Genomic DNA, 10058 nt, shown 5'->3' with positions numbered 1-10058 from the left:
AGCAGTTAATGGTGTTGCAGGAGGAGATGAGGTGGCCTCAGTGAGTGAGTCGGAAGCACTGAGAGCAGGAAACGTGAGTGGCCTGGGAGGATGAGGTCGGTGAGAGCTGGTGAGGTGACAAGATGCAATGCTGAGTGTTGTAGCCCTGGTGTGGATGTGAGTGCAGGGACAGGTTGTGACTGAGTGGTGGTGCTGTGAGTGTGAGGAAGCAGAGAGAAGATGGTGGCACGTAGCCTTGAGGATTGCATTGACCTCCTTCCTGCTCGGCTGGGCCCAATCCTGGGCTCGCAGCTTCTGAAGGCAGACTGGAAACACGTACCCAGCACACGTGGACACTGGAAAGACCCAGCAGCAATGAGCTTGTCTGTCTCTCCTGCTGCCGCATTCCCAATAAAAGTGACAAAACAGCCCAGCAGCAAAATTAACGTGGTGAAGAGCCTGAGATGATTCACTCTGAGCCAAAGAAGGCTGTGAAAGTTCACTAGGGACTGATTTTGGGACATGGAGACATTGAGGAAAGGTAGGCCCATCTTGCAGAGAGTTTCGAAGAATTGAAGGGAATCTCATGAGGTTTGACAAGGTCAATATGAGGGGTAGAACACCCCCACTGGTGGAGAGGCCCATGGTCTCTGAGCGAAAGGGTCAGATGTGTGAGGCTGAGGGGAAGGGAAATGCCTTCACACAAAGAATTATGAATTTTTGAATTCTCTACCCCCAGAGGGTCATGGATGGTCAGTCATTGAGTCTATTCAGGTCAGCAATGGGTCGATTTTTGAATAAGTTGCAGGTTCGAGAGGCAGAGTAACTCCTGTCCCATTACCTTATGACATGAGGAAATTTTTTTTAATGCAGCAAGACATTTATGATCTTGAGTCGTCCCTCTGAAAGGATGGTGGGAGCCAGTTCAACAATAACTATCAACAGGCAATTGGAATAAACATTAAAATGGAAAGGCCATGGGGAACGAGCAGACTAGTGAGGTTCACTGGATTGGTCTTTGAAAGGGTCAGTACAGGACCATATGGTCCGAATAGCCTCATCCTGTACTATATCAATTCAATGAAGCTATAAATAGCTGTTGGCACAAACCCAAAGTAAAGTTAATCAATAGAAAGTCAATCTTTATGATCTATAAGGAATAATATTTATAGCTGTCATGTGGTCAGTATCCAACCAAAATTTGCAACGCGACATGTCATGGGTACCAAAGGTCCAGGGCAGCATTGCCAAAAAAAACCAAGTGATTCATTCCAAGTGCATAGTTATAAAACCTTTTTTTTTAAATGTAATCAGATTTGAAATATTTTTCTAATAAATATGCCATGTGATTATTATACAAATAAGGAATATTCCCTGATGTACAGCAAAAATGAGGTCCATTTCTCTTTGAGTTCAATGGTAACCAGACTCCTCCTCCTTTCTTTACAATCTCCTTCACACTTCCATGTGATCAGACAAATTTAGTGCAAAACCAGACCATTCAGCCCTTCAGGCCTGCTCCACCATTTAATTACATCATGGCTGTGCTGTTTATGTTTCAAATTCCACCTTCCCATCTACCCCCAAAAAGCTTTGACCCACCTTCAATAATTGCCTAATGACCCTGGATTCCCATGCTGTTTAACAAGAATCTATCCACCTCCACCTTAAAGAAACTAAATGAGCCTGCCTTTGCCACTCTCTAAGAGAGACAGTTGCAAAGTGGCACAACACTCTCCCTCTGTCAAACACTCCACTTCTTCCCCTGTGTCTCCCTCTCGTTCCCTTGCACACTCTCTCCCAGTCCCTCACACTCTCTCTCCCTCTCCCCCATTCCCTCACACTCTCTCTCCCTTTCCCCAAGTCCCTCACACTCTCTCTCCCTCTCCCCCATTCCCTCACACCCTCTCTCCCTCTCCCCGATTCCCTCACACTCTCTCTCCCAGTCCCTCACACTCTCTCTCCCTCTCCCCCATTCCCTCACACTCTCTCTCCCTCTCCCCCATTCCCTCACACTCCCTTTCCCTTTACCCCAGTCCCTCACACCCTCTCTCCCTCACACCCTCTCTCCCTCTCCCCATTCCCTCACACCCTCTCTCCCTCTCCCCATTCCCTCCCACTCCCTCTCCCCCATCCCCTCACCCTCCCTCTCCCTCTCCCCCATTTCTTCACACCCTCTCCCCCATTCCCTCACACCCTCTCCCCCATTCCCTCTCTCCCTCTCCCCCATGCCCTCTCCCTCTCCCCATTCCCTCCCACCCTCTCGCACGTACCCACTCCCACAGTGTCCATCCCTTTGACATGATATTGAACAGAGAGATCTCAGTGAGCGCCTGCCTACACTCAGTGGGCGACTGTGTCAGAAGAACAGATACAGCAGCTCATTCACCTCAAGTAGGTGAGTACCACATGACCCAGTTTATCTCATAACAACATCCACTAACTCTTCAGAAAATCTGGTTCCAAACGATTGTTTGTGTAGGTCCTCGTTCTCAGAATTACAGAAACCCGACACACAGCAGCAGGCTGAGTGTGAGTATCAAAGGCCAACAAGTCCACAGTAATTCAGGGAGGGCTCTGCCCATTAATAGAAGTGCGAATGAACTGCTGGTAACTGAACCAAGAGTCATAATTCTCCAGGACAATTGTTCGTCACAGAGGCCCAGTGTTTTCCAGGGAACATGAAGAGAAATCAAAGCCACAGTTCATCCCATCTCCCTTATTGTTTGGACTCAGAACCAGAAGGTCCAAACCTCCTCTTCATTGTGTAGTAATCTGGAGGCAGAAACAGAGAGGGACAGTTCAAGGTTAATCACGACAGAGCCGGGAAACTAAATGGCTTTGTATGAGGTGAGGTGGTGTTAATGTCCATAGTATAGAGCCGTATGGATGCTGCCATATATATCTCAGTGAGTGGATCTGTACAAAAGCTTCAGAAGTAACTCTATCAGAGCAACCATCTTATACAACATCGTTCCCTCAAGCTCTTTCTCTTTTATTTAACCCATTATACAATTGCTTAAACAAATATATATCATGTCCCTCAATCCCTTCACCATCTCCCCCTTCTACCTCAATCTCTGATGGTATAAATTCACACTGACTGAGGCAAGGAGGTGAGCTTTTGTTTGGTAAAGAATTTTGAACATCAACATCGGGACAGACTTGTTGGGGTGGAGGGCCATCTTTATTTCGTTTCATTGTGATTCTGTATGAACGTTGACAATTATCTCCAGAGGATCCTTGAATTCTTTGAAATGTGTGATGGAAGACGAGTGTTGAGTATATATCCTCGCGTGCCACCCTGTCTTTCAGTTGTGAATTACTCAGGATCTGAAGATTCTCCTTTGGATGGAGGATCAGTGAAGAGTTCCTCCAATCCTGTGAAATCAATAGTGTCCTCTTCATTTGGGAACTTAAGGAGCTGCCGAACACCAGTGTTGCTGATATCAGTTGGTCTGTACTTCAGATTTTGATGAGGGCTGTAAAGCCATCTTCAGGCTGACACACGTCATGTTGGTCAAGAGGCATCTGGCAGAATGGATGTGACCAGCATTGTTTCTGTTGCTGGAGAATTGTTGCTGGTTGTCACATGGTTTCTGAGAGGGACATTCTTGTAATAGCACTGCATGTGGCTTTCATTGTCTAGTTTATTTTTACTCTATGTCTTAGACAGTGGCTCCAAGCATCAAAAATTTCAAACTCTCTTAGCGTTGGATTCTCATGTGACTACTGGCATGTTTGTACCTTACGAAGTCGATAGATTCTGACAGTCTTCTGGAGAAAATTTGTCTTTTGTTCCCCAGATGCTCCTGAACCTCAGCTTCCAACACAATCTGGATGGGCTTTTGCAGCATAAAATCATCCTTCAGTTGTGAAAGAGCTAAAATAGATGAATCAAAAATTCCAACCACAATTCTGTCTCTAATTAGTTCTGGTTGTAATGCTCCATATTCACAAAAATCTCCTGACAACTGTATTCTTTTATTGAATCTTGGTATTGCCATAATGATTCGACTATTATGTAAAACAGTTAGAATGATAGAATGTGCAAACAGGCCATTCAGCCCAAACTAGCATTCTACCCAGGCCCATCCTTGCATTTCCCCATGGCTAAACCACACAGCCTGCACATCATGGGACAATTTAGTATGGCCAGTCCACCAAGCCTGCACATCTTTTGACTGTGGGAGGAAACCCACACAGACACAGGGAGAACATGCAAACTCCACATACACGGTCACCTGAGGCTAGAATTGAACCCAGGTCCTTGGGGCTGTCAGTCAGCAGTGCTAACCACTGCGCCACCATGTCATCAAATGCATTTAAAACATCAAGGTTATCAGTATCCTCTTTAATGGTTTCTATGTGACTGGTCTGCTAAAAGGTCCCACAGAATAAAGCAGTGCATTAACTCGTCCTGCTTGTGATTTGGTGCATTAACCTGGAGCAATTCTGTATCTTCTGAATTATTTTCTCTGCACTCACCATTTTAATTCTACGTCTGCAGTATCTGTAGCCTTATAGAGTCATACAGCACGGAAACAGACCCTTTGGTCCAACCAGTCCATGCCGACCATAATTCCAAACTAAACAAGTCCCACCTGCCTGCTCCTGTCCCGTATCTGTCCCATTCATGTACTTATCTGAGTGTCTTTTAAACACTGTAATCTTATTCTGTAATCTGTAGCCAATTGCATGGAGGTGTAATAACTTCCTCAGTTTTTGTTTCTTCTAAATTGCTTGCTTTAAATTCAGAAATTTTCTTGTAAATTTGTTTCAATTCTGCAATATTTTCAGCTTTTCTTTAAGTTTGAGTTGCAGCTTCAACTCAATTACTCCATTAAATTTGTCAGAGAGTTTCCAGCTTTAAGTTTTTTTTAAAGTTTTAATTATTGTAAAGAAAGATAAATCTTCTCACATGCTGATAAGTTGTAAAGACACGTTACTTCAATAAGTCTTAAAGCGTTTGTCTTCAATTCTTCTGTGGAAAATTATTTGTCTTTTAAATTGTTCATTTTTTAAATATGAATTGTAAATTGTAAATTTTTAATAAAATTTTAACAATTATTTTCAATTATTTGAAAAGCGCTTTTTTAACCACAGAGGGCTGTCAAGACTGGGTCATTAAGTATGTTCAGAGCTGAGATAGACAGGTTTTTAATCAGGAAGGGAGTCAAGGATTGTGGGGAAAAGGCAGGAAAGTGGAGTTGAGGATTATCAGATCAGCCATGGTCTCATTGAATAGTGGAGCAGATTCAATGGCCTGAATGGCCTCGCGCTGCTCCTATGTCTCATGGTTTTTAAGCAGTCATTTCATCATTTTAACATTTTGATATAAATAAGTAAAAGGGAATGTTGGTGCCATTCTTCTTGGTGTTTCTTGCCCACCTCAACACGATGGATGTTCCACATCATTTCTGTTTTACCTTTAAATACTTCGATTGTACGACTAAATACTTATTTCAACTTCAAAGTGATCTATGAGAAAATCTTCTACCTTTGACTTGTACATTTTGATATGCAGATTATGCTTCTGCTTTGAAGAATTTCCTCACGAATGACTTTTTAATAATTATGATTTTTAGCTTTCAACAATGATTTTCATGAAGAAAATATAATATTCATTTTAATAACGATAACAACTTAAGCCTTCTTCCAGCTTCCCAGCCAGGAATTTTATGAGGCCACGTCTGGAGTACTGTGTACGGATCTGGTCACCCTACTATAGAAACAATATTATTAAAGTAGAAAGATGCAGAAAAGATTTACTAGGATGCTACCTGGAATGGAAGGTTTGAGTTATAGGTAGAAGTTGGTTAGGCTGGGACATTTTTCCCTAAAGCGTAGGAGACTGAGGGTTGATCTTATAGAGGTTTATAAAAACATGAGAGGCATAAATAAGTAAATAACCAACAGTTTTTCCCCATGGTAGAGGAGTCTAAAATTAGAGGGCACAGGTTTAAGATGAGAGGAGAGAGATACAAAAGAGTCCAGAGGGGCAGGTTTTTTCACACAGAGGGTGATGGGTGTCTGCAATGGACTGCCGGAGGTAATGGTGGAGGCGAGTACAATCTTGTCATTTAAGAAACATTTAGACAGGTACATGGATGGAATAGATATGGAGGGATATGGACGAAACACAGGCAGATGGGATTAGTTTCATTGTGAAAACTGGGTGGCAGGGACAAGTTGGGCCGAATGGCTTGATTCCATACTGTGGACCTCTATGACTCTATGAAGTTAACATAAGTTAAGTATTTTCACCTTTCCACCCAGGAAGTCAACTTACTTCCAGAGCCCAGTGTCATCTTCCTCTTTCCCAGTTTGCAGCCCAGTTTATCTACTTGTAGCTTCAGTGAGATTCCTTCTAGTCCTCACTAGCTTTCCTGACGTTTTTATTGCCCTGGTTCTGCTTGTTTCACTTTGTCAGGGAAAGGCTGTTTGTTGCTCCAGTCCATCCCACACAGACTGACTGAGTGTTACCTTCGCTGACACACAAGCTCCCTTTAAAATGGTGCTGGATTCCAAGAAGGGGCACTTCCATTTTTTTTTAGAAGTTGCTTTTGCTTTTATTCTCCGTCTCTTTCAGCTGACAGAGGATTCCTGCTTTGCTGCTGATCTTGTCAATCTTACATGACATTGTCAGTATGTTGCCAGAGGTGGCTGCAGCACACAGCTGCCTCTGCTACACTCTCCTTTGGGTAACTATGCTACAACCAGTAGCACTTCTGCTTGTATCAGCGCACTGAGCTATTAGTGTTAAATGATGAAGGATTGACCACAGTTTAGTCTTCAGCACATAGTTGAGTAACAAGAAGTAGCTTATTACATGCTAACCATTTGATCCCTTTTGTCCTAAGAACTATATCTAACTCCTTCTTGGAAACATTCAATGATATGGCTTCAACCACTCTCTGTGGTAGAGAATCCCACAGGCACCCCACTCTCTGGGTGAAGACATTTCTCCTCATTCCATTCCTAAATGCCCCAACCTGTATCCTTACTTAAACGGTGACAGCCTGGTTCTGGATTCCCCGGTCATCAGGAATGTCCTTCCTGAGTTTACCCAGTCAGAGTTTTATAGGTTTCTATGAGATCCCCCAGTCATTCGTCAAAAACACCAGTGAATACAGCCCCAACTAATCCAGTCTCTCTTCATACATCTGTCTAACTCCAGTAATTAGTCTAGAGCTGACCAGCTTTGCCCAGGGATTGTTCTGTATATTATTGCTCACCCTGTTCGGGGATGTTCTCACACACCTCTGCTGCAGGTAGGACTTGAACCCTCGCCTCCTAGCTCAGAGGTAAGGACATTACCACTCCACCACAAGAGCCCCAGGGACTGTTAACATCATTCTCAGATACAAAAGCTTCAGCGTTAACCCTCTCAGGTCAACTCCCTTGTCCAACACATACCTGTGATGACAGTTTGCTTCCTCTTGCGGTTCTGAGGTTTCTGCAGTTGGTGAGATTTCTGTGGCAGTGACATCTTCCCCTCCTCAGCCTCACCTTGCGGTCCCCTTTGTGGGCCGCCACACACAGAGGTTCGATAGAAATGCGGGACATTGTGACTTGACACAGCCTCCCACTGGACATCCCCCAAAACTGGCCGCTCCTGCTGAAAGTCAAACGCCCAGCGCCTCTTGGCTGCCTCCAGCTCCATCCGCAGCTCCTCCTGCAGCTCAGCTCTGACCTGTGTGTGATCGACCGGCCCAAAGAGGCTCCGGCAAACCTTCCCAGGTTTCCTCCCCGTCACTCGCCACATGTCAATGGACGGAGATGTCCCATCATCCTGAAAAATCACAAGGTCAGTACATTCATACACACCACACACAGGCTGCAGCACCACTGTGTACACAGGCAGGGGGTGAGACCAGGCACAATGACACAAGTTGCTGGAAAAGCTCAGCAGGTCTGGCAGCATCTGTGAAGAGAATAATCAGAGTTAATGTTTCGGGTCCGGTGACCCTTCCTCAGAACTGATGGTAGCTGGGAAAACGTCGGTACATATGTGCAGAAAATAGGAAGGGGGATAGGGTAGGGAGTAAACAATAGGATAGAGCCTTAAGAGAGGGAAGAGCAGTTGGATAGACTAGGGAGTTGATAATGATCAGGCTGGGAGGGTGAATAGCTGTTAATGGACATTGTTAGTGACTAACAACAGGGGGTGTGTAATGGCAGGCTATGTGATAACAAGGCCTGGTGTGTGGGGTAGGGGGCTGGGACATGGAACAGTGTAGGCCCTAAAATTATTGAACTTGATATTGAGTCCGTAGGGCTGCAGGGTCCCGTCTCTGTCGCATATGTTCAGATGAGGCCAACATCTACAAGGGAGCCTCTGAAAGGTCCACCTTCTTTTTCAACCGAGGATTCTCCAGCACTGTTGTTGACAGGGCCCTCAACCGGATCCAACCCATCTCCTGCATTTCCGCCCTCAGCCCTTCCCTTCCCTCCTGCAACAGCAATGGGTTCGCCTTATCTTTACCTACCATCCCACCAGCATCCACATCCAGAAGATCATCAGACGCCAATTCCGCCACCTCCAGCAAGATGCCACCACCAGACACATATTCCCCTCCCCTCCCTTGTCTGCCTTCTGCAGGGACCGTTCCCTCCGGGACACCCTGGTCCACACTTCCTTCACCCCCAGTCCCTCCCCACAGCCCTACGGCACCTTCCCCTGTAACCGACGAAGGTGCAACACCTGCCCATTTACCTCCTCCCTCCCCAGTATCCAAGGGCCCAAACATACCTTCCAGGTGAAAAAACACTTCACCTGCACTTCCCAGAATCTAGTCTACTGCATTCGCTGCTCAAAATGTGGTCTCCTCTACATTGGGGAAACGAAGTGTAGACTTGGCGACCGCTTCGCAGAACATCTACATTCGGCTCGCAAAAAAGACCCTGAACTACCTGTTGCCTGCCACTTCAATGCAACACCCTGTTCCCTGGCCAACATCTCTGTCTCTGGCTTGCTACAGTGTTTCAGTGAAGCCCAACGCAAGCTGGAGGAACAACACCTCATTTTCCTCTTGGGGACCCTACAGCCCTCCGGACTCAATATTGAGTTCAACAATTTTAGGGCCTAAACTCTCCCATGTCCCAGCCCCCCACCCCACACACCAGGCCTTGTTATCACATAGCCTCCCACTACACACCCCCTGTTGTTAGTCACTAACATTCCCCATTAACAGCTATTCACCCTCCCAACCAGATTGTTATCGACTCCTCTGTCTATCCAACTGCTCTTCTCTCTCTTCGGGCTCTATCCTATTGTTTACTCCCTACCTCATCCCCCTCCCTATTTTCTGCATATAAACCAATATTTTCCCAGCCACCATCAGTTCCGAGGAAGGGTCGCCGGACATGAAACGTTAACTCTGATTTTTTTTCTTCACAGAGGCTGCCAGACCTGCTGAGCTTTTCCAGCAACTTCTGTTTTCGTTCCTGATTTACAGCATCCGCAGTTCTTTCAGTTTTTATTTAGTGAGACGGGGTACTCTGTCAGGGAGTGAGATTGAACACACGGCCAAGGATTGGCGAGACCCAGGAACACCAAGGTTCTATAAGTGGTGTACTGGAGTGTGGGCAGTGTCAATACAAATGCTGACAGCATGGTTTAGTCTGATGGTATTAATACTCAGAAGGAAATTGATATTTGCAACAAGAATTTCAGGGGAACATCAGAAATGACAAAAGAACTGGAACTGGAGCCAAGCTTCAGCAGTTGTCTGTAGCAATAAATTCAGGGTTTCACTTTCAACCAGACAACAGTCCATCAGTTAAGAAAAAGTTACAAAATGAAAATGAAACTGAGAGAAGGATTCAGAAACAGGGAAAATCCAAGACAGACAGATGGAAAGTGACAGGCAATAAAGAGAAAATGAAAGAAGAGAGGGAAAGAAAGGTGAAAGAGAAAAAGTCAAAAGATGCTGATTTAGAGAGATCTGAAGATACACGCACACACGCCCTCTCTCTCTCACACACACACACACACACACACACACACTTCTCCCCCTCACACACAATCACACACACTCACTCTCCCACACGCACGCACACACACACTCACGCTC

The 10058-nt window shown here is 45.3% G+C and overlaps 1 protein-coding gene across 1 annotated transcript in view; it reads right to left on the bottom strand.

Annotated features, from left to right (window-relative positions):
- Positions 1 to 2249: 2249 nt before the first annotated feature.
- LOC125486080 (cyclin-dependent kinase inhibitor 1-like) overlaps positions 2250 to 10058 on the bottom strand; it is an 11042-nt gene continuing 3233 nt past the window's right edge. Inside the window, exons 2-3 of the mRNA XM_048612142.1 lie at positions 7399 to 7774; positions 2250 to 2754 (exon numbers count right to left, since the gene is read on the bottom strand). Of these exons, the coding sequence (XP_048468099.1) occupies positions 2699 to 2754; positions 7399 to 7774 (432 nt within the window). The 3' untranslated portion in view covers positions 2250 to 2698. The remainder of the gene's footprint in view (positions 2755 to 7398; positions 7775 to 10058) is intronic.

This window comes from Rhincodon typus, chromosome 25, assembly GCF_021869965.1.
Source record: "Rhincodon typus isolate 14 chromosome 25, sRhiTyp1.1, whole genome shotgun sequence".
Taxonomy (NCBI): Eukaryota; Metazoa; Chordata; class Chondrichthyes; order Orectolobiformes; family Rhincodontidae; genus Rhincodon; species Rhincodon typus.
Note: the sequence above shows the minus strand (reverse complement) of the source record. Positions and strands in the feature narration are given on the sequence as shown.